This window comes from Chiloscyllium plagiosum, unplaced genomic scaffold (assembly GCF_037043375.1).
Source record: "Chiloscyllium plagiosum isolate Xiang-an unplaced genomic scaffold, Cpla_swu_hap1 HiC_scaffold_20, whole genome shotgun sequence".
In the NCBI taxonomy this organism is placed as follows: Eukaryota; Metazoa; Chordata; class Chondrichthyes; order Orectolobiformes; family Hemiscylliidae; genus Chiloscyllium; species Chiloscyllium plagiosum.
The window spans coordinates 30,583,923-30,610,882 of NW_028270158.1; the positions used below are offsets into that span (position 1 = coordinate 30,583,923).

At 42.9% G+C, this 26,960-nt stretch overlaps 1 protein-coding gene across 10 annotated transcripts in view; it reads left to right on the plus strand.

Annotated features, from left to right (window-relative positions):
* tnrc6a (trinucleotide repeat containing adaptor 6A) overlaps window positions 1-26,960 on the plus strand; it is a 172,456-nt gene that overhangs the window by 95,091 nt on the left and 50,405 nt on the right. For all 10 annotated transcript variants that reach the window (XM_043711717.2, XM_043711718.2, XM_043711716.2 and 7 more), the window contains one exon: window positions 12,260-14,983. In XM_043711717.2, the coding sequence (XP_043567652.2) occupies window positions 12,260-14,983 (2,724 nt within the window). The remainder of the gene's footprint in view (window positions 1-12,259; window positions 14,984-26,960) is intronic.

The following is a 26,960-nucleotide window of genomic DNA, read 5'->3' on the forward strand; positions in this document are numbered from 1 at the left end:
TGACATGATTGAGTGTTTTAGATTTTGTTCTCCAGTGAGATGGCTGGAGGTTGGTATCCTTGATGAATGGGGACACTCTTCCTCTGGTGATGGAGCTGACTATTGCCCAATAAACAGGAACTCTGTACAGTTGTGCACCTATTAACCTTAATCCCACTGGATAAAGCATATGTAAGTATGCTGTGCAATATTAACCCTATTAAATACAGTCAGTTCATGAAAATTCAGTTTTAAACAGAGTATTTCACACGTTAATAGATGGAACTGGTTGCAACGAAGAAATAATGGTCTGTCTCTTAGGTCTTCCCTTTCAGGTCTGTCTCCTTCATCTTTCTCCTCAAAAACTTGCCCCTGCTAACTGTTACCCCAACTCCAGCCTCCCTTTCCTTTTTCAAGTCCATAAATGCATTGTTGACTCTGAATGCTTTGCCCAACTTCCCACCCATTTCTGAATCCCCAGGTTTCTAAGAAAGATCTATGTCATTTTATCCATTTCGTTGTAATGCTTCACAAATGTGGGCTTTAAATTTTTCTCATTTGTGAGCATGAGGTAACGTTCATTAATAGGAATTAGATACGTTTCCAAACAAAAAGGTTGTTCATCTGTTGACTTAACTTCAATTGCTAGATTGTGATCTAGATTTTTTGGTTCACCTTTGCCAATGCTAGTGATTGATTGGCATTTATGTACTTAGAAATTTAGCTTGTGGCAATATTTTGATAAGCTCTTATGTTTTTGTTTTTTTTCTGGGCTGGCATCAGACTGTAATGAATTGAATGCTAATAGAGTTGTAATAAATTAAATATCAGTTTTACAAAGTGAATATATTTAGTAAGGCATTCCATCAGATCTCGTATTACACTTGACTGCAGCCTGTTAGGCACACTATACTAACAACTCGAGCAGCTTGCTTCACTTGAGCTCATGACAGACAACAGCTTCATTTGTCCTTGATTTCTCCTTGGTAGCCAGTTTTCACAATGCACTCAACTCAGTGACATGAAAACAAAATGTGCAAGGCACTGTGGCTGAAATTTTGTTTTGCTCTTATTATGCAAAGTCATTCAACAAATGTGACTTCTTTGTGGTTTATAAGACAAATTTCCTAATCTAAGATTAGAGTATTAAAATGGCATGCAAAGGTACATTGTCCCTACTTTGCCTGGCTGCCTTATGCAGGGGCTGTTTGTTTGCTGTGATTTGTTTCTGGCTGCATTCTCCCCGGCAGCCATTTCTTGATTGTTCATAGCAAAGCTTTTGCGCAGTGCTTCTGTTACTGTGTACTGTGGTTGTTGCTGTGTTTCTGTTGGCTGCATTTCAGTGTTGGCTGCAGTACCCTGATGGCAGGGATTTCAATTCAGTTCCAAGTAAAAAGGGATTTGTGTAATTTTCACAAGAATTATGATAGACTGCACAATATTACATCTGCCTTGTTAATCCATAAGTTTTGCTGTTAAACGAGATGAGTGTTTTAAAATATTGCTGTTTGGCTTGTGCGTAACTTTAGTTTTTCATGTGGTATGAGAAACTGCTCAGACTAACCTTGGCAAGGAGACAAAATCAGCTCCAGGGGAGTCTTTGGCAGCCATGTTGAAGAACACTTTGAAACTGTACAGTCTAGCTCGGAGAAATAAGCTTTAATTCAATGTTGCTGTCAGAAGGGAACAGGAGCTAGGAGCAAGGTGTCTCTAGATTGAATGTGTGCTTTAATCTGCTGTGAATGCTCATGTGTTATCTAAACTTATAGGGATATATTCTATAATTTTTCCTTTTGTGCATCTGGTGAATTGGCAACACCTACTTAGTGCCCTGCTGAATGCAAACCTCTCAAAGCTCTGTTGTTTTTAATATTATAATGTCATAGTCATACAGTAGGGAACCAACCCTTCCCTTAAAATATGCCCCGAGTTGTTTCTTCTGCAATTTCATTGCAACCTTTGTATGTGTGACTGGATATAATGGTGTTAAAAGGTTGGTTGCTTATTTTATAGGTTAATATTACAGAAAAGTATTTTGCTTGTTAAACTTCATGAAAATTAAATAAAGGATTTAGAAAAGCTGATTTTGTGCTAGCTGTTTAATGATTTGCCTGTACATTCTTCACCAGTTATGTATTAGCAACCATTCATAATCAAGATCAGACCCTTGGAAAAAAATACAGCTTGAAATTGAGGTTCTTCACACCTCCCAACAGTATGGTGCACATGTTCAGTAATTTTTATTAATGACCAGCAGATGGTTTAGATTAGTTTGTACTGGCTGGAGATGGTACCTTTGCCATCTGGGAGACTGAAAAGCAACAGGTTCACAATCGGAAATGCAAAACACCTGGCTATCAGTTGCTTGCATTGCATGAAGAAGGGATGATAGTGATGATTATAAGTGTGCTTTCATTTGTGAAGTAAAAGTTATCTTTCTGCAACTCAGTTGAGTTTCTGTTTTATTGGTAGCTCCTCCATAAATTTGTTTTTTGTATTAAGGAAAAAGGTTTGTCTATTTTTGTTTCCTTACTGAGGGTTTAGTTACATTACCTATCATCAACTTTCTAATGGTTTTGAGAGGGAGCAAGGATGACAAAGGACCAGTATCCTTGTAGATGTAAGGGTTTGCTAGGGGGTTAAAATTAATTTGGCAGGGCAAAAGAGTAACCAGGAAAAGATAGGGCCCGGAAGGGACCAAAGTGCAATTTGTACGTGGAGCTGGAAGACCACTAATGTTTTAAATGACTACCAGTGTAGAGAAGGATGATGCAGTAATAGAAATCGGGGGGGAACTGTGATATATTTGAATGAATTTAGTATTGAGAGAGGTTTTAGTGGTTTTAGCAGATTTGCCTAGCTGGGAAGTTGATTTGCAGGCATTTTGTCCCCTGTCTAGGTGACATCTTCGGTGCTTTGGAGCCTCCTGTGAAGCATTGCTCTACTGTCTTCTGGTTTTGTATTTGGTTCTGTTTCTACTGCTTCCAGTTGCCGGTTCCGGTTTTTTGTTGTACTGGCTGGTATATTGGGTCTAGGTCTATGTGCTTGTTGATGGAATCCATAGATGAATGCGTGCTTCTAGAAATTCTCTGCCTGTCCTCTGTTTGGCTTGTCCTAGGATCGCTGTGTTGTCCCAGGATCATTGTGTTGTCCCAGACTAATTTGTGGTCTTTGTCATCTGCATTTGTGGCTGCTGGTCATGGCACTTAGTGGCTAGTTGCTGTTGAGTGCAGATTGCTAGTTGTCTGCCTAGTTGACTTATATAGTGTTGTGTGCAGTCTTTGCATGGAATCTTGTAAATTATGTTTGTCTTGCATATGATGGGTAAAGGGTCTTTTGTCCTGGTGAGTTGTTGTCTGAGCGTGGCTGTCAGTTTATGGGCTATCGTGAATCCCAGCGGTCGGAAAAGTCTGGCTGTCAGTTCTAATACATGTCTCATGTAAGGTAGTGTGGCGAGTGAGTTAGGTTGTGGCATGTTCTAGTTGCGTTGTTTGTCTGTTAGGTATCTGCGGATGCAGTTGCTAAGGATCTCTGTTCTTGGCGAATACTCTGCAGAGGTGCTCTTCTTCCCTTCGCACTGCTGCTGTACTTTGTAACCCTTTTGAACAGCATCCTAATGCAGCTTCTGTGTTTGGATGGTTGTTGTAGTTCAGGACCTTGTTGGCGTGACTTTTCTGTACACTTTTATGGTGCATTCATCATTGTGTTCTTTCAACCATCACCCCTTGAAATGGGAGTTGATTGTTGGTTTTCTCCTTTGTCGTTATGAGTTGATTTCACCTAGACATGGGATGAAAAGCCTGCAAATTTAACTTCAGAGCTTGGTGAGCATACCTACAATTATGACAACCGGCACACGAGCTTCAAGTCTTTGCACAAACATTGGTTTTAGCAGAATTGAAAGTAGATAAATCTCCAGAGTCAGATGAACTGTATCCGGTGCTCCTCCCTTGGGAGGAAAGAGAATATTTCAGGAGCTCTGACATTACTTTTCAAATCCTCTCCGGCCACAGGAGGGGTGCCAGAGGCCTGCTGTACAGCTAATTTGGTGCCATTATTCAATACGTGTGGGAGGCAAATCAGCAAAGTATAGACCTATGAGTCTAACATTAGTGGTAGGGAAGCTGTTGGAGTAAAAAAAAAGTTAGGGACAGAACTAAACTCCACTTTGAAAGACCAGGGTTAATCAAGGATAGTCAACATGACTTTGTCGGGGGAAATCATGTGTAACTAATTTGATTGCATTTTTTGAGGTGGTGACATGGTGAGTAAATGAGAATAGTGCAGTTGATGTAATCTTTGACTTCACTAAGGTTTTTGGCAAGATCCCACATGGCAGACTGGTTATGCGGCTAAGAGCCTGTAGGATTCGGCAATTTGGCTTCATGACAGGAAGCCATGGTGAAGATGGAAATATGTTTTTGTGACTGGAAGCTTGTGTCCACCGGTGCCATGGTGTTCTGTGCTGCTTGTAGAGTAAATAAATGGTATGATGTAGGATGTATAAGTTCACTAAGTTCATAGATGACATGAAATGGATGCTGCACTAAATGGCAAAGAAGAAATGACTACAGAATGATGTAGAAGAGTGGCAAATGGAATTTAATCCTTAAATGTGAGGTGATACATTTTGTTTGGACTAACCAGGCAAGGGCGCACACATTGAATGGTAAGACCCTAGGAAGCTCAGAAGATCAAAGATGCATATACCCATCGATCCTTGAGATCAGGGCAATAAGATAGTTAAGATAAGAAAGATATTTGCCTTTGAGTCAAGGTGTTGAATAAAAGAATGAGGAATTTATGGAGTGTATAAGGCACAAATGGAGTACTGTTGTTTTGGTCATTACACTATAGGAAGGATGTGATTGCAATAGAGAGGGTGCAGGGAAGATTCTCGAGGATGTTGCCTGGCCTGGAGGGTTTCAGTTATGAAGACAGACTATATAGGCTGGGGTTGTTTTCCTTGAAGCAGGGAAGGCTAAGGATGACCGTATTGAGGTGTACAATGTTATGGGGGTTATAGATAGGGGGAACTTTTCCCTTTAGAGAACTCAATAACTAAGGGGCACAGTTATAATTTAGGAAGTAGCAGGTTTAGAATCATAGAGGGCTATAGCACAGATAAAGGCTCTTCAGCGATTTGAGTCTACACCAGTCAAAAACAAGCACCTAGCTATTCCAATATCATTTTCCAGCACGTGGCACTATAGCCTTGTATGCCTTGGCATTGAAAGTGCACATTTAAACACGACTTTAAAAAATGAGGGTTTCTGCCTGTACTTCCCTTATTGGCAGAGAGTTCCAGATTCCCATCACACTCTGGATGGAAAAAGTCTCCTTTTTGCTGTAAGGAAAACAAACCCAGTCTATCCAAACTTGCATCATAACTAAAACATTCTAGCCCAGGCAACATTTTGCTAAATGTCCTCTGCTCCCTCTCCAGTGCAATCAAATTCCCCCTATAATGTGGCTGCACACAGTAATCTAGCTGTGGCCTAGCCAGTATTTTATACAATTCCAGCTGAAGCTCTCTGCTGTTTAACACTGAGCCTTGACTAATGAAGGCAAGTATTGCATCTGTATTTTTAACCATTTTATCTAATTGCCATTACCTTGAAGGACTGGTGCACATCAAAGTCCCTTTGATCTTCGGTGTTTACCAGGGTTCTGCTGTTCTTCGTGTATTCCCTTGCCTTGTTTGTCCTGCCCTAGCACATCATCTCATACTTATTCAGATTGAATTCCATTTGCCACTTATGAGCCGACCTGACCAGCTCATCTATATCCTCCTGTAATCTAAGGCTATCTTCCTCACTCTTTGCCACCCCACCAATTTTCGTACCAACTGTGAACTGACTGATCAACTTAGTCTAATAGAGCACAACTAACAGGAGCCAACACTGATCCCCAGTGGGCCCAGATTTGCACACTGCCAAGTACCTCTCAACCATTCTATATCCAATTAGCCAAATGTCCCTTGATCCCATGGGCTCTTGTGTTTGTTATTTATCTCCCATATGAGAACTCAAAACCTTGCTGAAGTCTAAGTAGACTATGTCGTGCGTTGCCCTCATCTGCATACATGGTCACCTCCAAAAATTCAATTGAGTCGGTCACGCATGGCTTCCTCTTAACAAACCCATGTTGACTGTTCTTGATTAATCCCTGCTTCTCCAAACTGCAGATTAATTCTAAATAATGCTGGATAAACTAGTTCTGATTTGAAGGATGGGTGGAAGTTACCACCTAAAAGGGTGGTAGAGGCAGAAACCCTTGACATTATGAAGTGTTTAAATGATCACTTGAAATGCTATGGTCTTTTATACGAAATGCTGGAAAATAGGATTAGAATAGATAGATGCCTGTTGCCAAATATACCCCACAAGAAGATTGTTTTAAAAACCTGGTGATGGTATAGCTATCCAGCTGGAAGCACCAGAAGGGCCAGAAACTGAGTAGTTTTCTACAGGAGGTAGTAGAACTTTCAAAGTTTGGAGTGGTTCAGTAAGGGTCACTGAAGTTAAGTGAGTGGGAAACAACTGAGACGTCTGGGATCAATAGGGGTTTGGGAAACATTACAGAGGACAGAAATTCGTGAGGTTTAGATTGCCTCAAATTAAATAGGGCTGAAGTCCAGCCAGTAATGTCAGAGAGGGTCAGACAGTTAAAAGGACCGGAGTTAAGCCAATAACCATAAAAAGTAGGTGTGGAAGTGCCAGAAAATGTGACAAAAAAAACGATAGGACAGAACCAAAGATCTGGTTAACTGATCTGTTGATAAATTTAAAGGTAGACCAGGGGATATCTCAGACAGACCAAGAGGAAGTGAAAGTGAATTCTTAGTAGATGAAGGAGTACAGCAAAAGCCCAATAGCCACCAGATGGCAGTAGAGTCCCAGGGGAACGTAGAGCTGACCAGGAGAAAATCTTCCAAAGGGAAATGATAAGGGAATAGAACATATTCTACTACAGATATCAATGGTGGAGACCACCAGTATGTATTAATGAGGTAAAATGGGTATCCTCTGGGAGATCAATTAAGATGACCAATTTCAAACCTCTGTCCAGTTGGGTTGTTGTAAATTTCAATGAGTGAAGCGCAGAATTACCAGCCACTAATCATCTAAAAATCAAATTTGGGAAAGTGCCCAAATCCAGTATGAGGATTATGGCAGCAGTTCTCAACTTTATGCATCTTGCATGTCACTAACCATTTTGTCAAAATCTTCCATATATAAACAAAGCCTAATTTTTTTGTTTTTCTATACTTTACATTTTAAGTACTTTAATAGGCGTTAGTGCACATTTTTAAGGACAATAACATTGCAATAATTTTGCTGAGAAAGTTTCTTGCTAAACTGTCAAAAAGAAAATGATGTAATTATTAGCAGGAAGCTTGTGGTTGCATTTCATTCCCAATCATCTCATTTCTTGGGTGTCTCACCAAGAAGACTTTCATGTTAGATTGATATTGAAACACTGGATTATTGACCTGGGCAGTGAAAGGTTAGAACTTGAACACGCAGCATAGTTTTGGCAACAACTGTGCTGACCATTCCCAAACAAGAACTTGTAAACAAATGATCCAGACCTTTGAATTACTTTTTCAGTGACGTAATTGCTCTGCTGCCACGTACCCTAATAACTTAGCAGTCAAAAAACTTTTATTCTGAGATTAGAGTATTGAATACTTGAAATCGATGCTGCACAAAAACCAAGAAGCTTACATTTGGATTAGTAAATTAGTAATTTTCTTCTGTGGGACCTGGGTTCTAACGCTACCTGGTTACAAAGCTGCAATAAGGTTAGAGTCTTTCCTCAAGAAATTGAGGTCTGCAGATGCTGGAGATCAGAGCTGAAAATGTGTTGCTGGAAAAGCGCAGCAGGTCAGGCAGCATCCAGGGAACAGGAGACTCGACGTTTCGGGCATAAGCCCTTCTTCAGGAACAGGAGAATCGACGTTTCGGGCATAAGCCCTTCTTCAGTCATTCCTCACCTATTACAATGTCTGTTTAAAATCTGTGCTAATCACTTTAGAAAACTTTGCCACAGTTTTGTAATAGTTACTTTCTGCCAAAGTGTAACTATGCCAAGTCCTTTTTGAATAATGGTGCCAATTGACTGTATGAATCCTAATTAAAAGGTCTCGACCAAATTTAGTGGGAAGTGAGAGTCTGTACTTAAAATTGTCTATAATTCTGAGCATTCTGTGAATGCCAGGTTTCAGAAATGGAAGTGTTTGTCACAGTCATAGTCATACAGTATGGAAACAGATCCTTCAGTCCAACTCGTCCAATGCCAACCAGATATCCTAAATTAATCCAGTCCCATTTGCCAACGTTTAGGTCATACCCCTCTAAATCCTTTCCATTCATATCTCCACCCAGATGCCTTATAAATGTAACTGTACCATTCTCCACCATTTCTTCTGGCAGTTCATTCCATACACGCACTGCCGTCTTGTGAAAAAGTTATCCCTTACGTCCACTTAAATCCCCCCCCTCACCTTAAACCTGACCCCTTTAATTTTGAACTCCCCTACCCATACTCAGGATTTTATAAACCTGTATAAGGGCACCCCTCAACCTCCGATGCTCCAGGGAAGAATAGTCCCAGCCTATTCACCCTCTCCCTATAACTCAACTGTCCGACCCTGGCAATATCCTTGCAGACTGTTTTTTTAGATTAGATTAGATTACTTTGGGCGGCACGGTGGCACAGTGGTTAGCACTGCTGCCTCACAGCACCAGAGACCCGGGTTCAATTCCCGACTCAGGCGACTGACTGTGTGGAGTTTGCACGTTCTCCCCGTGTCTGCGTGGGTTTCCTCCGGGTGCTCCGGTTTCCTCCCACAATCCAAAAATGTGCGGGTCAGGTGAATTGGCCATGCTAAATTGCCCGTAGTGTTAGGTTAAAGGGGTAAATGTAGGGGTATGGGTGGGTTGCGCTTCGGCGGGTCGGTGTGGACTTGTTGGGCCAAAGGGTCTGTTTCCACACTAAGTAATCTAATCTAATCTAATCTAATCATACCAAATGCATCCTTCACTACCCTGTATACCTGCGGTTCCACCTTCAAGGAACTGAGACCCTGCACTCCAAGGTGTCTTTGTTTGGCAATACTCCCCAGGACCTTACCATTAAGTGTATAAATCCTGCCTTGAAGTGCCCTACCAAAATATAGTACCTCACATTTATCTAGATTAAACTCCATCTACCACTAGGCTCATCTGACCAAGGTCCCGTTGTATTCTGAGGTAGCCCTCTTCACGTCCACTACATCACCAATTTCGGTGCCATCTGCAAACGTACTAACCATACCATCTATATTCACATCCACATCATTTAAATAAATGTCAAAAAGCGGTGAACCCAGCACTGATCTTTGTGGCAAACCACTGGTCACAGGCCTCCAGTCCAACAAGCAACACTGCACCACCATCCTCTGTCTGCTACCTTCAAGCCAGTTTTGTATCTAAATGGCTAGTTTTCTTGAATTCCATATGATCTAACCTTGCTAACCAGTCTACCAAGGGGTAATATTATCGAATGCCTTACTGAAGTCCATATCGACAATATGAACTACTCTGCCTTCATCAATCCTCTGTCATTTAAAAAAAAAACTCAAGTCAAATTAGTGAGACAATTTTTCACGCACAAAGCCTTGTTGACTATTCCTAATCAGGCCATACATTTTCAAATGCATGTAAATCCTGTGCCTTAGAATTCCCTCCAACGATTTGCCCACCAGTGATATCATGCTTATCGGTCGATAGTTCTCTGGCTTTTCTTTACCACCTTTCTTAAATAATTGCACCATGTTAGCTGACCTCCAATCTGCCAACACCTCATCTGCGGCTATCGATGATAGAAATATCTCAGCAAGGGACCCAGTAATCATTTCATTGGCTTCCCATTAAGTTCTAATCCGATCCTGGAGATTTATCCACCACTATGCATTTTAAAATATCTAACACCACCACCTCTGTAATATGGACACTTCTCAAGGTATCGCTATTTATTTCCCCAAGTTCTCTAGCTTCCATATCTTTCTCCACAGTAAACACTAATGCAAAATACTTATTTAGTATCTTGCCCATCTCCTGCAGTTCCAAACATAGGCGGCCTTGCTGGTCTTCAAGGGACCTTGTTCTCTCCTGAGTTACTCTTTTGTCCTTAGTAATTTGCAGAATCCCTTTGGATTTTCCTTAACTCTGTTTGCCAAAGTGAGCTCATGTCTCCTTTTTGTCCTCCTGATTTCCCTCTTAAGTATACTCTTCCTGCCCTTTTACCTTTCTAGGGATTCACTTAGTCCCTGATGTCAATACCTGACACATGCTTCCTCGTTTTTCTTGACCAGAGCCTCAATTTCCCTAGTCACCAGCACTCCCTATACCTACCAATCTTGCCTTTCACACTAAGTGTCATACCATCTCTCGTTATCTCATTACTGAAGGCTTCCCTCTTGGCCTGCGAATATCCGCCCCTAATCAACTTTTCAATGTTCTTGCCTAACATGGTCAAAATTATCCTCACTTCAATTTAGAACTTTAACTTTTTGATCAATTCTATCCTTTTCCATAACTATTTCAAACTAATAGAATTATGATCACTATCCTCAAAGTGCTCACCCACTGAGACCTCAGTGACTTACCCTGCCTTATTTCCAAGAGTAGGTCAAGTTTTGTGCCTTCTCTAATATGTGCATCCACGTGGTGAATTTTAAAAAAAAATTGTACACATTTGATAAATTCTTCTCCGTCCACACTCTTAACGCTATCTATGTTTGTCTTGTCAACTTTATGTTCATCAACCCACTTGGCTACTGATGCAAATAATTTTATGGAAAGAGCGGCTTCTAACATTTACCGGCAGATTAACATTTGCAAGCAATTAAAATTGCCCTCAACAATTTGCCAACTACATGTTTTGCACAGCAGCCTGAAAAGAATGAAGAATTAACTCTGTTCCAGGCTCTGCAGGTAGTGCAGTTCATTCTGGTATAACATGTGTTTCATTAACACAAATTGGCTATAATACAATTGATGAATTGTGAAAACTGTTTGGATAATGCAAACTTTCTACTGAACAGAGAGCAATTTTATACAGCAGTTTTCTCTGGCGTGGGGTTGCAGAGGAATGCAGTTGTCACATTATAGTAGAACGATCTGTATCATAGTCTACAGCTGTTTTTGTAAGGCTATAAAATACCTGTCGATAAAGGGGATAATTGACTCATACTTATTCACGATTGCCAAGTTTAAAAACTCAATTCCCTTTCCTATTTCTCATCTCGGTTTCACTGACCATTATTCTGTCTGAAGGCCACTTTGTGTAGTAAATCGTCATTGGTCTTAAATTTTCCTAGTCCCGCAGTCAACCATTGTTCCGACAGAGTCTTGTCATTCCTTGGAAGTAGTACTCTAGATTTGTAATTTTCCTATTCAAGGTTATGTAGCTCACATTTTTTTGTAGCCTTTGCTCATAATTAGCTTGGATACCAGTAACCAATCTGATGGATCTTCTCTGGATTAATGCATAACCTGTGTATTTACTCCCTTGTATATTGCTATCAAAACTGAATAGTAATTGAAGTGCTGTGTTACTAGGGCATTTGTATAATTTTACTATGATCTCTTCTGCTGTGATCTAGCAGCTAGCAATATGATTTAGCATTTTGTTTTGCTTTTTGAAAGCACGTGTTTGTGGTTTACTGCTCTGTTGCTTTACTACTAATATGAGGATCAGAGAAACCAGGAGCATGGTTTATGAACATAATTTTTCAGAATCACAGTGCCAGAGGTTCTGTGCTCTTGAAATTGGATTGTTTTTCTTTTGGGTGATTCATTTAGCCATGATTGACAAACTGTTGGATTGAGAAGTTCACTTAAAAAGTGCTTTAATATTAATTTATTTTGGCAGAGCAGGATGAATCTTTATCCTCTCAATTGTATGTATTATAAGTTCTCTTTCTTTCAAGTACAGTTTAAGAATTTATAAAAGCATGTTTCGTGCAAGAGGTCCATTGCCTCAATCTGAGAATTCCAAAGCTACTAACTTGGTAGCATATAAATATCTGTATGTTCTGGTGGATGTGCTGTGAGAGGTTTGCTGATTATCATGCAAAGGAATTGAAATTGCTTTCGGCACGTTTCTGCTAAATTAAGTATCAATGTGACTTCATTAAGAATGTGTTTGAAAGATTGGTCCAGTGATAGCTTGATTCTATGCTATTGCTAAATGATAAAATATAAACTTGAGATTCCTGTTTCTCTTACAGATTTAAACCACAGTGGTTTGGGATCGCATTATGAAAACTCTCACTGGGGACCTGTCTCTACCAATGGTGACTCTTCTACAAATTGGGATAAAGTTATTGTAGACGGGTCTGACAAAGAAGCCTGGCCTTCAATCACTGGCAGTGACCCAGAGTTGGCTTCAGAATGTATGGACGTTGACTCTGCTTCAAGCTCTGGGTCAGAGAAGAACCTCAATATCATGGCTTCGGGGAGCACGGATGATGATGGCAACAGAACAGGCAATGGAAATGGATCTTCAAGTCAGTTTGTGGTTGGAAATGTCGGCAATAATGTAGGAAATGGAAGTATTAATGGGCCTTGGGGTGGATCTCGAGGCCCTTTGTCAAGCACATGTCAGGGTTCATCAGAAAATGTAGATGGCAAACCAGAAAGTGACCATGGTAAACTGAATGCTTGGGGCAGCATAGGTTCCACATCAACTGCCAACCTAGGTGGCTGGCCTATTTTAGAAAACGATGGAAATGCTGTGCATGGACCTATGCCTGGTAGCAATTCTGGCAACAATGTTCAACGTAGCACTGTAGGTCAAATGCTAAATAATCAGAGTGTTAATATGGAATTGTCGATTCATGGTTCTTGGGAAGGAATGCAGGATAATGCAGGTGCAGAAGTTAATGGTACAAGGAACATTTCATTCAGTGGACAACCTCAAAACCTTAACACTGAAATGAATGGACCAAATAACACTACTAACCCTTTGACCTCTAGCTTACCAAACTCTACTAGTTCGATGCAGACAAATGAACTGCCTAAACTTACAGGGCCTGGGGGATGGGGTGTACCCTTAGGAATGAGCACAGTAAACCCATCTCAGCTTCAGGCCACTTCAATTACAAATGGCACTTCCGTTTCTAAACCAGGCAATGGAGGAATTAGCGAAGGAATGAACAGTGGGTCTAATGGTACGACTTGGGGTACATCTGGCACTAACTACCCTGGAGAAAAATGTCCAGGCTCAAACAGCAATTTGGGACAAACTTGTGGTGACACTGTGAATGCAACTCTAGCACAATCTGCTGTCAATGGATCTGGGAGTACTGCCTACAGAAGTAATGGTGGAAGCAATAGAGGTGGAGTTGCTTGGGAATCTGGTGTGGTCAACACCCATAATATTGCTTGGGGGGCAGGGAACAATACAGGCTCCGGAGGGGCTAGAAGAGTCTGGGGAAACTCAGCACCAAATGCAAACACTGGCACTAATGTCTCAAATGGGGAATGGAGCAAACTGCCTAATAATCAGCATTCCAATAATGGTCTAAACGGAAATTGTAACAGGAAGGGAACAAATGGATGGAAGAATCTAGATGATGCTCTTTGTGGTCAAAATCAGAATACTGTGTGTCAGCCAAATGAACAGAACAATGTGTGGGTTAGAACTCCATCAACGTCTGGTACAGCAGACAGTGAAGGAAGCACAGAGAGCACAGGGAGTCGTCATGATAGAATGAGTGTAGGAAGTGGTGATGGCACTGGCAGACGTGGTGAAAAAAGGAAACCTGACCAACCTGGAATGGTCCAAAGTATTCTGAGTAGAACTGACTTGGATCCACGTGTCCTTTCCAATACAGGTTGGGGGCAGACTCCAATCAAACAAAACACTGCCTGGGATATTGAACCTTCAGCAAAGAGTGAGAGAAAAACTGACAATGGAACAGAAGCTTGGGGAGGTTGTGTTGCTCAAACTTCTAACTCAGGGGGGTGGGGGGATGGGCCTGGCCCTGTCAGTAATGATACCTCATCAGTATCTGGATGGGGCGATCCAAAGCCTGCTACAGTCTCTTGCAACACAGGATGGGGAGACACCAAAGGCTCAAGCAGCCAAGGGGGTTGGGAGGATAATTCTGCTGCTACAGGGTTGGTTAAGAGTAATCAAACATGGGGAGGAAATAAAGAAGAGAAGTCAGCTACATGGAATGATGCGCAAAAGGTCAAGCAAGGATGGGTTGATGGGCAGAAATCAAACCAAGGTTGGGGAATTTCTGGAGCTGACGGATGGGGAGAAAATTCAAGGAACGGCCAGTGGGGGGATTCCCAGAAGAGTAGTTCAGCCACTTGGGACAATGATGGTGAGAGATCTGGGTGGAATGAATCTGGAAGATCAAGCACAGGCCGAAGCACTTGGGCAAGTAGCAACAATTCAAACCCCAACAGTACTTCAGGCTGGGGTGATCCGGCCAAGGCTGCTCAGTCCCCGGGGTGGGGCGAACCAGCTAAAGCTGCTCAGCCCCAGGGCTGGGGAGAGCCAGCCAAGGCTGCTCAGCCCCAGGGCTGGGGGGAGCCCACCAAACCGAATAGCTCTGCAGACTGGACTAAGCCGCAGGACAGTAATGGCTCTTGGGGAGCTGCACCTCCTCCTAATAAATCCTCTGGCTCTGGCTGGCTCAATGGCCCAATGCCAGCCTCATCAAAAGAGGAAGAACCTACAGGCTGGGAGGAACCTTCACCAGAGTCTATTCGCCGCAAAATGGAAATCGATGATGGCACTGCTGCCTGGGGAGACCCGAGCAAGTATAACTATAAGGGTGTGAATATGTGGAACAAAAACACACACAGCAGTGGCAACAACTCTGAGCAGCCGGCACAGGTCCAGCCCCCGCCAGCACCGCAGCAGACTCCGCCACAACAGTTGCCACAGCAAATGCCACCACCAAGTGCCATGCAAAACAAAGAGAACGGTGGCTCTGGTAAGTTTAACATTGATGCACACCTTCAATGTGAGAAACGGGTGAAATTTGAGTTTCTGAGATATCCTGCTCTCTGCAGTGTATTTGCAAATCTTAATGAGAAACAACTTTAATCAGTTGCAGTTCCTCTACCTGTGTATCTGTGTGTTTATTTATTAATTTCTGGCTACACCCTTGGATCTAGTCGTCAAAAAATGTTCAGTAATGAGCGTATATTTGCTAACAGGGTGGATTCTGTTTGTGTCTGGTTATTTTATGTGAAAGTTTTGAATTTCATTCAGCCTCTTAAAAACTGCATTAGGATTTTGAAATTTCCATCCTCTACAGGAACTAATTATTTGAATGTAGATGAACTTTATAAAATGAGTGGGATAGCAATTATCCTTATTGGATGTAAGGACAGAGTTTAATTTTCATTGACTGCTACTTCCCTACAAGTATGACCAAATGGTCTATTTCTGAAAATTTGTCACTGGTAAATTAGGTAGATTTATTCATTCAAGCATGCAATCCAATGCATCAGATACTAATATGTTCATTTTACTACCATTTCTGTTGAGAGCATGTTATCTCAATGTGCCTGCATAGTTCTCTATAGGAACCAGTAACATATAGAACAGTAGATGATGATCTGCTGAGAAAAAGTTTGAACACTTGTGGGTCAAATTAAAAGGCAGAGCTTCAGAAGTAGAGAGTCTGGATTGTGAGTTGAATCTCGTGCCAATTGGCACGGAGTCAAGCAGATAGACAACTTAATGTGCAGCTGGGAAGAAAAGGTTATGATTCATGGGATACTGATACCTGTACTTGGGTGTTCTTACTAGCTGTTCTGTTAGGGTGGACTTAACTATACTGAGACCAATGTCCTGTGACAGTTCATATAGTTTGGCCCATAGATAGAGCTTATACTAAAGAGATGAAGGATGATTTAGAAATGCAAAAGAAATAATTGAAGCAATCCAGGAGTGCAGCAACTTGGACAAATGGTGTGTGAAATAGCATCCATGACTGAGGTCTATTTTCTGCTGTTACTACTTTGTTATTGTGCTTGGTCATTCATTTTTTACTTTTCTGCACCTGGTCTCTTAATCTAGTCCATTTTGTTAACATATGATTGGATTTATAGTGAATGTTGTTTGTCACTGATGGGTGACCTACACACTAACATTTAATGTGAAATGGCATGAAATGTTCAGGATATCATGAAAATAGAATTTTTGCACTATTTGTATTTTTAAGTTGGAACTACTCTTGTATCTGAGATGTTACCTGTGTGTTTACAAGCATCTCACCACTACCTGTCTTCCATTACGATTTAAGACTGCGGAAGGGGCATCGTGTTAATCTTGCTATATAATCATGCCTATGTAACTTGATTTTGTGTCTCCATTTGTATTATGGTTTCATGTCTGCTTCTGACTTGAGTGTATCATTTGTTTTTCCTCCCCATGTTTCCTTTTCTCTCTATTCACCTTGACACTCATTCTCCTGCTGCAATGCTTTTTTTGTCCCCTGTTTCTCTTCTCTCAAGTATTCCATCTTTCCTGGCCCAACCCTTCACACTCCAACTTTGCTCATGTAAAAAAAAAAGCACTCTGACCTTGTTCCACTATTGGTATTGCCTCCAGCTCTGAACTCTCCGCTCTATGCCTCTCCAGTTATAGCCTCTTATGCATTTGAATTTAATTGTACTAAATCTGTTGATAGTACTTTTAGCTGCCTAGGCTGTAATCTCTGGAGCTCCTTTGTTAAACCTTTCTATCTCTCAAGCTTTCCGTTTATTTCCCCTACTTGAAGATATTTCTTAAAAACTGACCAAGTTTTTTGTCATACGTTCTAATACTTTCTTTTGTAGTTGTTAGTTTTTATAATGCTTCCATGAAGCATCTTGAGACATTTTCTGTGTTAAACCATATAATTACCAATTGTCTAATTATGGCGGACCATAGTTTAATAGGCAAAAACATTGCGTAATGTAGCTATTGATAATGGGTCAATTTCAGCCCAAGATAAATGGTACTATTTACGATCGGTTTCCAGTTGATGTGGTGTGGTGATTATTATAATGTCAAAGACTGATTGTGGTTAGGCCTTCAAGTAAGCATGGGATGAGAGTAAGCCACTTAGCTCTTCAAGCTGCTCTGACACTCTCAAAATCATGACTAATCTGATTTTAGTCTCAACTCCATGTTACTGTATGCCTGCAATAATCTTTCACGCCTTGACAATCAAGAATCTGTCAACCTCAGCCTTAAAATAAGTCAATGCTTTTGTATTTGCAGCCTTTTGCGGGAGGGAATTCCGACGAGACTCAACCCTCTGAGAGACCTTTTGTTTCACATCTCTGTCTTAAATGGGCGACTTCTTATTAAACTATTATCTCGGTCTAAATTTTTTCACAAAAAGAAACCTTTCCACATCTGCCTGGTTAAGTTCCCTCAGGTCATCTTTGTTTCAATCAAGTCACCTCTGGCTCTTCTAAACTCGAAAATAAAGGCTGGGCCTTTCCTCATAAGACATCCTTTCATTCCAGGTATTAGTGTAGTAAACCGTATCTGATTGGCCTTCAACGCATTAGCATCTTTCTGTAAATATAATGACTACTGTACACAGTACTCCAAATGTGGTCTCAACAATGCCATATATAACTGAAGCATAAACTCCTTACTCTCAAGTCCAATTCCCCCCTCAATGAAACACAACATTCTCTTAGCATTTGCTGTGCCTGCACACTAGCCATCTGTGATTTTAATATACTTCCAGCTCTCTCTGCCTCTGAGCTCTTCCAATTTTCACCATTTTGTTAATGTATCTTTTTAATTATTTGTCAAAATGGACAATTTCACACTGTCCCACATTATGCCCCATTTGCCAGATTTATACCCACTCTGAATCTATCTATATCCTTTTGTAGGCTCCTTACGTCCTCTTCACTACTTGCTTTCCTATCTACCTTTGTAACATTAGCAAATTTAGTGACCATACCTTCGGTCCCTTCATCCAAATTGATTATATAAATTTGAGTTGAGACCTCAACACCTACCTTGTGGCGCACCACTCATGGCATCTTTGCCAGCCTGAAAGATATTCTTTTCTTTCTTGGTTTCTTGTTAGCCAGTCTTCTATCCATGCCACATGTTATCCCAGTGCCATAAGCTTTTAACTTCCAGAGCAATCTTTTAATGAGGCACCTTATCAGGTGCCTTTTGGAAATCGACTGGTTCTCCTGTATCCACAGCAAAAGTTATTTCTTCAATGAATTCCAATAAATCATAAACATGATCTCCCCTTGACAAAACCATAATGGCTCTGCCTTGGACTTATCCATGTGCCCAATTATAACATGTTTAATGATAATGGCTATCATTTTTCCCATAGATGTTAAGCTAACTGGCCTGTAGCTTCCAGCTTTCTGCATTTCCCTTTTTGGATAAGAGTTATATGAGCTATTTTCAAATCTATATGAACTAGCCCCGAATATAAGGAATGTTTATATAAAAAAAATTAAAACCAACATGTCAGTGATCTCACTAGCAACTTTTCTTAAGACCCTTGGGTGAAATCCATCAGCTTGTCAACTTGCAGTTCCAGCAGTTTACTCCAGTATTATTTCTCTGGCAATTTTCCCTCCCTTTCAATCTGAACTATTTGTATCCTCCCTGGTGAAGACCGATGCAAAATACCTGTTCAATGTGTTTGCCGTCTCCGTATCCTTCATTACTAATTTTCTGTCGGACTAGTACTGATCTTGTTAACTTTTCTAATTTAAATATCTGAAGAAACTTTTCCTATCCTTCTTGAGCATTTTTGGTAAGCGTTCTTTTTAATTTTTCACTAATTTTTCCCTCATTAACCTTTTAGTAAATCTTCGCTGTTTTTAACATTCTGTTCAATCTTCTGACCTGCCAACTAAGTTTGTACAAGATGATTTATTTCGAGTTTTTTCAATTAACGATGGAAAGCAGATCCAACCTTTAATTTTTCTTATTTATTGATGTGTATCTGTGCTTTCTGGAATATCCCCTTAATTGTTTGTTGATGCATCTCAATTAACCAATCCTTTAACCTAAATTGCCAGAACACTTGCTAGCTCTGCTTCTGTGCCCTCCCAATTGCCCTTGGTTACATTCAAAATAGTTATCTTGGACCCACCCTTTTTTCCCTTGAGCTACAGGTTGTTCTGGTATAGCGTGATTGTTGCTTTCCTCTGCAATCTCGTTATAGAAAATCGTGCTGTAGAAGCCGACTAATATCCATTCAGTAGAAAGTTTGCATTATCCAAACAAAGTCCACAAATCAAGTGACTTATAGCGAATTCACGTTGATGACACATGCGCTACACCAGAATGACCTGCATATATAAAATTTACTCATAATATAGTTACTGCTATCCAAAAACACTTTCATGATGTCTGTAACAAATCCTTGCTGTTGAAAGCCAGGTCTAATATAGCCTACTCTCTGGTGCCATAACATGATACTCAAAGAAATTGTCCTGAAAACATTCAACAAATTCTTCATCTGGAGTACCTTTTCCCAGTCTATGTAAAGTTTAAAATATCACATGATAATTCTTTGGACAAGCTCCCATGATTTCTTCCTTGATACCTGTCCTATCATGTGATTAGTGTTAGGAGACCTGTACATAACTCCCATAAGTGACTTGTTGCCTTTGTTGTTCCTCATCTCTAACCAGATTGCTTTTAAATCCAAAAATAAAATCTGCAAAAAACTGCAGATGCTGGAAATCTGAAACAAAGAGAGGTCTGGAGAAACCTAGCAAGTCAGGCAGCATCCTTTCACCAACAAGGATTAGCTGCTGACATCACAGTGAAAGAACTTTTAGATTAGATGAGATTAGATTAGATTACTTAGTGTGGAAACAGGCCCTTCGGCCCAACAAGTCCATGCCGAAGCGCAACCCACCCAGACCCATTCCCCTACATTTATCCCTTCACCTAACACTACGGGCAATTTAGCATGGCCAATTCACCTAACCTGCACATTTTTGGATTGTGGGAGGAAACCCACACAGACACGGGAGAATGTGCAGACTCCACACACACAGTCGCCTGCGGCGGGAATTAAACCTGGGTCTCTGGCACTGTGAGGTGGCAGTGCCGCACCGTGCTTTTGGATAGCAGCAACCATATTGAGTGAATTTTACATATGCAGTTTGTTCTGGTGAGAGAGGAAGAGTTAATGTTCCAAGCCTAATATAACTTTGCTGCAGGAAGAAATTTCGAATTTCTTCGAATTGCAGTTTGTGAAAACTTGAATTGTGATTAGTGGAGATGACAAACCATGAGTTCACTTCTAAGATATTGCTGTGAATGATCCTTATCTATATTAATGAGAGATTTTATTTTGGAAATTTCCCAAGGTCCTTCTGATTCACAAACTTGTGCTTCAGGTGTTAAATGTTCTGGTGTTCAGTTATGAACAAGAGTCATGCCAGATTCAGCAGTAACTCTGTTTCTCCCTCCCCATGAATGCTGCCAGTACTGAATTTCTCCAGATTTTCTTTGATTTCTAGTACCCACAGTATTTTGCTGTTTAGTGTTTCAAATTGCAACTGCTTGAGGCAGAATTAGATGAGCACAAATACCTCAGATGATTGTTGGACTGGAGGAGATAACCGGCAGGGTGGAGCCATGGCAAGGTTTGAAAAGATGGCAGTTTATTGTGGAGAATCTTTATCATAATGGAGGGGGGTTAACTCAGTTGGTGGTGTCACAGGCTTGCAATGCAGTATGATGTCAACAGCATGAGTTCAGTAGTGCCCTATTTGCATTTAAAATACTAGTCTTTGCCCCATTCTTCACCGTTTCAAACTGGATACAAAATATTTGTTTGCAATTGCTGTTTTCTAACTAAGGAGCCCTTACTCTGAGATTATTAATCGTGTCACATTGAATAAGGCTGAGTCTAATATAACCTTCTCTCTGGTCAGTTAGCAGAATATGCTGTTATAAAAACTATCTTGAAAGCTTTCTATCAATTCTTCTTCCAGGCTGCTGCTACCAATTTGATTTTTCCAGTTTATATGTAGATTAAAATCATCCATTTGTCACAGCACTCAAAATTTCATTTATACTGTACCTTGTCCCACATTATGGTTATTGTTGGGGGCCTATAAACCACTCCCACTCATTACTTTTTTCTCCTAATATTCCTCCACTCTATCCAAACTGGTTCTGTGTCCTGATCTGAACTGAGGTCGTCTTTAACTATTGTACAAATGTCATCCTTGATTAACAGGCCTCGCCCTAGCTTTTCTAGGGACATATTCTTAAAGTCATATGCCCTTCAGCATTCAGGATTCAGTTATTTCCATCTTGCTGCCACATCTCTGTACTGGGCAATAGGTATATTTAGTTATGTTTGAATATCAAGGCTAGATCTTGGGGAAACACTGATACTGAGGCAGGGGAAGCAAGAGAAGCCATTGCAGGTGGTACTGACGCTAACACCACTGAGCAATCTGTTTTTGAGTGTATGTTTTAATCCCCATTCTATGTTGAGCAGTTTATATTTTGTTTACATAGTTTGTTATACTGATGTGGCCAACTATGTGTTCAATTTGGTTCTGAGATTCAAACCCCATTTCTTGGCACCAAAACCACTACCCTCTAACTCTGCAACACAATCCACACTTGAACTATTTTTAACTGACCTTTCCCAATGCTGTATTTGGTATCCTAAATGTCACTTTATGTAAATTTCAGCTTAACCAAGTATTTTTACCAATCATCACCTATTCTTACAAGCCTTCAATTGAAATCCATTCTGAATAAAGAATTCAGACTTTATTTGCCTTCATTTACAAATCCCTGTATGATCTTGCTCCATTTTATCTCTGCAGTCTCCTCCAACCATGCATATTAGAAATATCCTTCAGTCTTTTGACCCTCATTTCCTTCTGTCCTTCCACTTTTGGCCTGACGTTCTAAACCATATCTGTATCTTTGCTTATTGAGTTATTTCACACAGAAGGTATTTAGCCCATCTAATCTCTGCTGGCCCTCCAAGTGCTGCTGCGTACCTGCTCTTTGTCCGGAGCCGTACAAATTTTTCTTCTTCAACGTGATATCTTATGACATTTTATGACTTTTTAAACTGGTGTCGTCATCCTTTTAAACTACAAGAAATGTAGTTTTCTCCTCCCTGACTCTTTTTTTTGCCATTCTTCTATGCTTTAAGGAGAGCAGCTACATATTTTCTCGTCCTCAAATACTCTCAAGCTTCCTGCAAAATAAAACTGAATCCACTACATAACTCTCTCTGACTGTTCCTTAGTTTTCATTGAAGTGCTGAGGAATTGTGTTCTGAATTGGATTATTTGTTTTCAGGACCCAAAAGCATGGATTCTTGTCACTTTCCCCATTTTTCAAGGTGTATTCAGTTGGTGTTCTCTGTGGTTACATTACCAATATGTTGGCCATTAGAACTAGGGAAATAGTTTTTTTAATTTGTGGCATCTGAGCATCGCTGGCTGACCAGCATTTAGTGCCCAAGCCTAGTTGCCCTTCAGAAGATGGTGGTAAATTGTTGTCTTGAGCCATGCAGTATACCTGGATGTATTTGGTATCACACTCCAGACTAACAGATGATCCTGTTCACAATATCAAAAGATTTTGTATGCTTTGCATTTTAAATCTAAATTCAGTTGTCAGCTTTGCATGAATTAATTCTGTTGCATGAAGCCAATCATTTAATAACAAATGATACAAATCTCATTTCAGTGATTTATTTTTTCCTTTTCCAAGATTTAATGAGCTATAAATTGGAACCTCTTAGTATGTAAGTACCCTTGTTGCATTCAAGCCACATATCACTTTCTTGAGGTGGTTAACTCAGTCACCACAATCCCGAATGCCATGTATTTTACAATGTAAGTAGAAGGTCTGTATGGAAGTAGAGATAGATGATGAGCTTGCTGGCAAATATCTTCAATAAATTTGCCCAGTCTGATAGGCTATATTTTGATCTCTATGTTTTGATTTAACAAAAACACAGTGGCTCAGTGGTTAGCACTACTGCCTTACAGCACCAGGGTCCCAGGTTCGATTCTGGCCTCGGGCGACTGTCTGTGTGGAGTTTGCACATTCTCCCTGTGACTGCGTGGGTTTGCTCTGGTTTCCTCCCACAGTCCAAAGATGTGCAGGTTAGGTGAATTGGCGTTGCTAAATTACCCCATAGTGTTAGGCCATTTAGTCAGAGGGAAATGGGTCTGGGTGGGTTACTGTTTGGAGGGTCGGTGTGGACTGGTTGGGCCGAAGGGCCTGTTTCCACACTGTAGGGAATCTAATCTTAAAAAAAAGACTGAGGATGCACCCTGTCCTAAGATATAGTGGTAGTGTCCCTTCCTCTGACCAGAAGGTTCAAGTCCACCTGATCTAGGTGTGCCATAACATATCTGAACAGGTGATTTAAAAATATCTGCAACTTGTCCCAAATTATGGTGATATAGAATGCGTAATGTGCAAATATTTAAGGTCTTCAAAATTATGCAAATTTGAATACATAGAGAACTGACTTTATAAATCAGAAGACTCCCAGATCTTATTTATAATATCTAATGTAAACAAAATATTTTAGGGACTAGACTAGCAGGGTGCCTTAGTGCCATTGGAACACAGAATGAGGACCAGTCGATAAACCTGCAATTCAAGCAACTTTCAATTTCACTTCTTGGAAGCTGTGGAGTGTGAAACTAATATGAACAGAATACCACCATAAAGGTAAAAAAGAGAATCGATGAGGGAATTTACACCACTGTTGGCAAATAGCTTGAACCGAGTATACGGCAAGACCATTTTCACCCAAGACTTTAAAATATGCATATAAATGCCTTCACAAAAATTACTCATCCCATGGGTGTATTAATGTGAGCCAACTACCTTGGACAGTAATAGTAAGCACTAGAACAGTAGTGGCAGATACTATACAGATATAATGGTTGGAAACATTATAAAAGCTGATGCTGCAAAAGCTTGTTTACCTTGTTCATCTGAACTCAACTGCTGCTCGGATGTTGCCTGACCTGCTGTGCTTTTCCAGCACCACTCTAATCTAGACTATAAACCTCAAAAACACTGGTCTAACTTACTTAGGTTATCATAGCTGAATATTAGAAACAATTTCTTGCCATACTTCAAAACAGCCTCCCCTTGAAGTGATTTGGTGACAATGCAGTAAGCTGCTCATGCTGCTGCTGCTTTCATAGAATGTCTTTTGAGCTGTTAGGGCAGGGGAATGGGAGTCTATGATTGGCAGAGCTGGAGCAGTCAGCCTTGATTGGGGGTGGGGAGAGGTCTGTAATTGGAGGAGCAACAGTTTGTTTTCTCTTTCTCTCTGTCTGTCCGTCCCTCTGTCTGTCTGTCCGTCCCTCTGTCTGTCTGTCCGTCCGTCCCTCTGTCTGTCTGTCCGTCCGTCCCTCTGTCTGTCTGTCCGTCCGTCCCTCTGTCTGTCTGTCCGTCCGTCCCTCTGTCTGTCTGTCCGTCCGTCCCTCTGTCTGTCTGTCCGTCCGTCCCTCTGTCTGTCTGTCCGTCCGTCCCTCTGTCTGTCTGTCCGTCCGTCCCTCTGTCTGTCTGTCCGTCCGTCCCTCTGTCTGTCTGTCCGTCCGTCCCTCTGTCTGTCTGTCCGTCCGTCCCTCTGTCTGTCTGTCCGTCCGTCCCTCTGTCTGTCTGTCCGTCCGTCCCTCTGTCTGTCTGTCCGTCCGTCCCTCTGTCTGTCTGTCCGTCCGTCCCTCTGTCTGTCTGTCCGTCCGTCCCTCTGTCTGTCTGTCCGTCCGTCCCTCTGTCTGTCTGTCCGTCCGTCCCTCTGTCTGTCTGTCCGTCCGTCCCTCTGTCTGTCTGTCCGTCCGTCCCTCTGTCTGTCTGTCCGTCCGTCCCTCTGTCTGTCTGTCCGTCCGTCCCTCTGTCTGTCTGTCCGTCCGTCCCTCTGTCTGTCTGTCCGTCCGTCCCTCTGTCTGTCTGTCCGTCCGTCCCTCTGTCTGTCTGTCCGTCCGTCCCTCTCTGTCTGTCTGTCCGTCCGTCCCTCTGTCTGTCTGTCCGTCCGTCCCTCTGTCTGTCTGTCCGTCCGTCCCTCTGTCTGTCTGTCCGTCCGTCCCTCTGTCTGTCTGTCCGTCCGTCCCTCTGTCTGTCTGTCCGTCCGTCCCTCTGTCTGTCTGTCCGTCCGTCCCTCTGTCTGTCTGTCCGTCCGTCCCTCTGTCTGTCTGTCCGTCCGTCCGTCTGTCTGTCTGTCCGTCCGTCCCTCTGTCTGTCTGTCCGTCCGTCCCTCTGTCTGTCTGTCCGTCCGTCCGTCCCTCTGTCTGTCTGTCCGTCCGTCCGTCCCTCTGTCTGTCTGTCCGTCCGTCCCTCTGTCTGTCTGTCCGTCCGTCCCTCTGTCTGTCTGTCCGTCCGTCCGTCCCTCTGTCTGTCTGTCTGTCCGTCCGTCCGTCCCTCTGTCTGTCTGTCCGTCCGTCCGTCCCTCTGTCTGTCTGTCCGTCCGTCCGTCCCTCTGTCTGTCTGTCCGTCCGTCCGTCCCTCTGTCTGTCTGTCCGTCCGTCCGTCCCTCTGTCTGTCTGTCCGTCCGTCCCTCTGTCTGTCTGTCCGTCCGTCCGTCCGTCCGTCCCTCTGTCTGTCTGTCCGTCCGTCCGTCCCTCTGTCTGTCTGTCCGTCCGTCCGTCCCTCTGTCTGTCTGTCCGTCCGTCCGTCCCTCTGTCTGTCTGTCCGTCCGTCCCTCTGTCTGTCTGTCCGTCCGTCCGTCCCTCTGTCTGTCTGTCCGTCCGTCCCTCTGTCTGTCTGTCCGTCCGTCCGTCCCTCTGTCTGTCTGTCCGTCCGTCCGTCCCTCTGTCTGTCTGTCCGTCCGTCCGTCCCTCTGTCTGTCTGTCCGTCCGTCCGTCCCTCTGTCTGTCTGTCCGTCCGTCCGTCCCTCTCTGTCTGTCTGTCCGTCCGTCCCTCTCTGTCTGTCCGTCCGTCCGTCCCTCTGTCTGTCTGTCCGTCCGTCCCTCTGTCTGTCTGTCCGTCCGTCCCTCTGTCTGTCTGTCCGTCCGTCCGTCCCTCTGTCTGTCTGTCCGTCCGTCCGTCCCTCTCTGTCTGTCTGTCCGTCCGTCCGTCCCTCTGTCTGTCTGTCCGTCCGTCCGTCCCTCTGTCTGTCTGTCCGTCCGTCCGTCCCTCTGTCTGTCTGTCTGTCCGTCCGTCCGTCCCTCTGTCTGTCTGTCTGTCCGTCCGTCCGTCCCTCTGTCTGTCTGTCTGTCCGTCCGTCCGTCCCTCTGTCTGTCTGTCTGTCCGTCCGTCCGTCCCTCTGTCTGTCTGTCTGTCCGTCCGTCCGTCCCTCTGTCTGTCTGTCTGTCCGTCCGTCCGTCCCTCTGTCTGTCCGTCCGTCCGTCCCTCTGTCTGTCCGTCCGTCCGTCCCTCTGTCTGTCCGTCCGTCCGTCCCTCTGTCTGTCCGTCCGTCCGTCCCTCTGTCTGTCCGTCCGTCCGTCCCTCTGTCTGTCCGTCCGTCCCTCTGTCTGTCCGTCCGTCCGTCCCTCTGTCTGTCCGTCCGTCCGTCCCTCTGTCTGTCCGTCCGTCCGTCCCTCTGTCTGTCCGTCCGTCCGTCCCTCTGTCTGTCCGTCCGTCCGTCCCTCTGTCTGTCCGTCCGTCCGTCCCTCTGTCTGTCCGTCCGTCCGTCCCTCTGTCTGTCCGTCCGTCCGTCCCTCTGTCTGTCCGTCCGTCCGTCCCTCTGTCTGTCCGTCCGTCCGTCCCTCTGTCTGTCCGTCCGTCCGTCCCTCTGTCTGTCCGTCCGTCCGTCCCTCTGTCTGTCCGTCCGTCCGTCCCTCTGTCTGTCCGTCCGTCCGTCCCTCTGTCTGTCCGTCCGTCCGTCCCTCTGTCTGTCCGTCCGTCCGTCCCTCTGTCTGTCCGTCCGTCCGTCCCTCTGCCTGTCCGTCCGTCCGTCCCTCTGCCTGCCCGTCCGTCCGTCCCTCTGCCTGCCCGTCCGTCCGTCCCTCTGC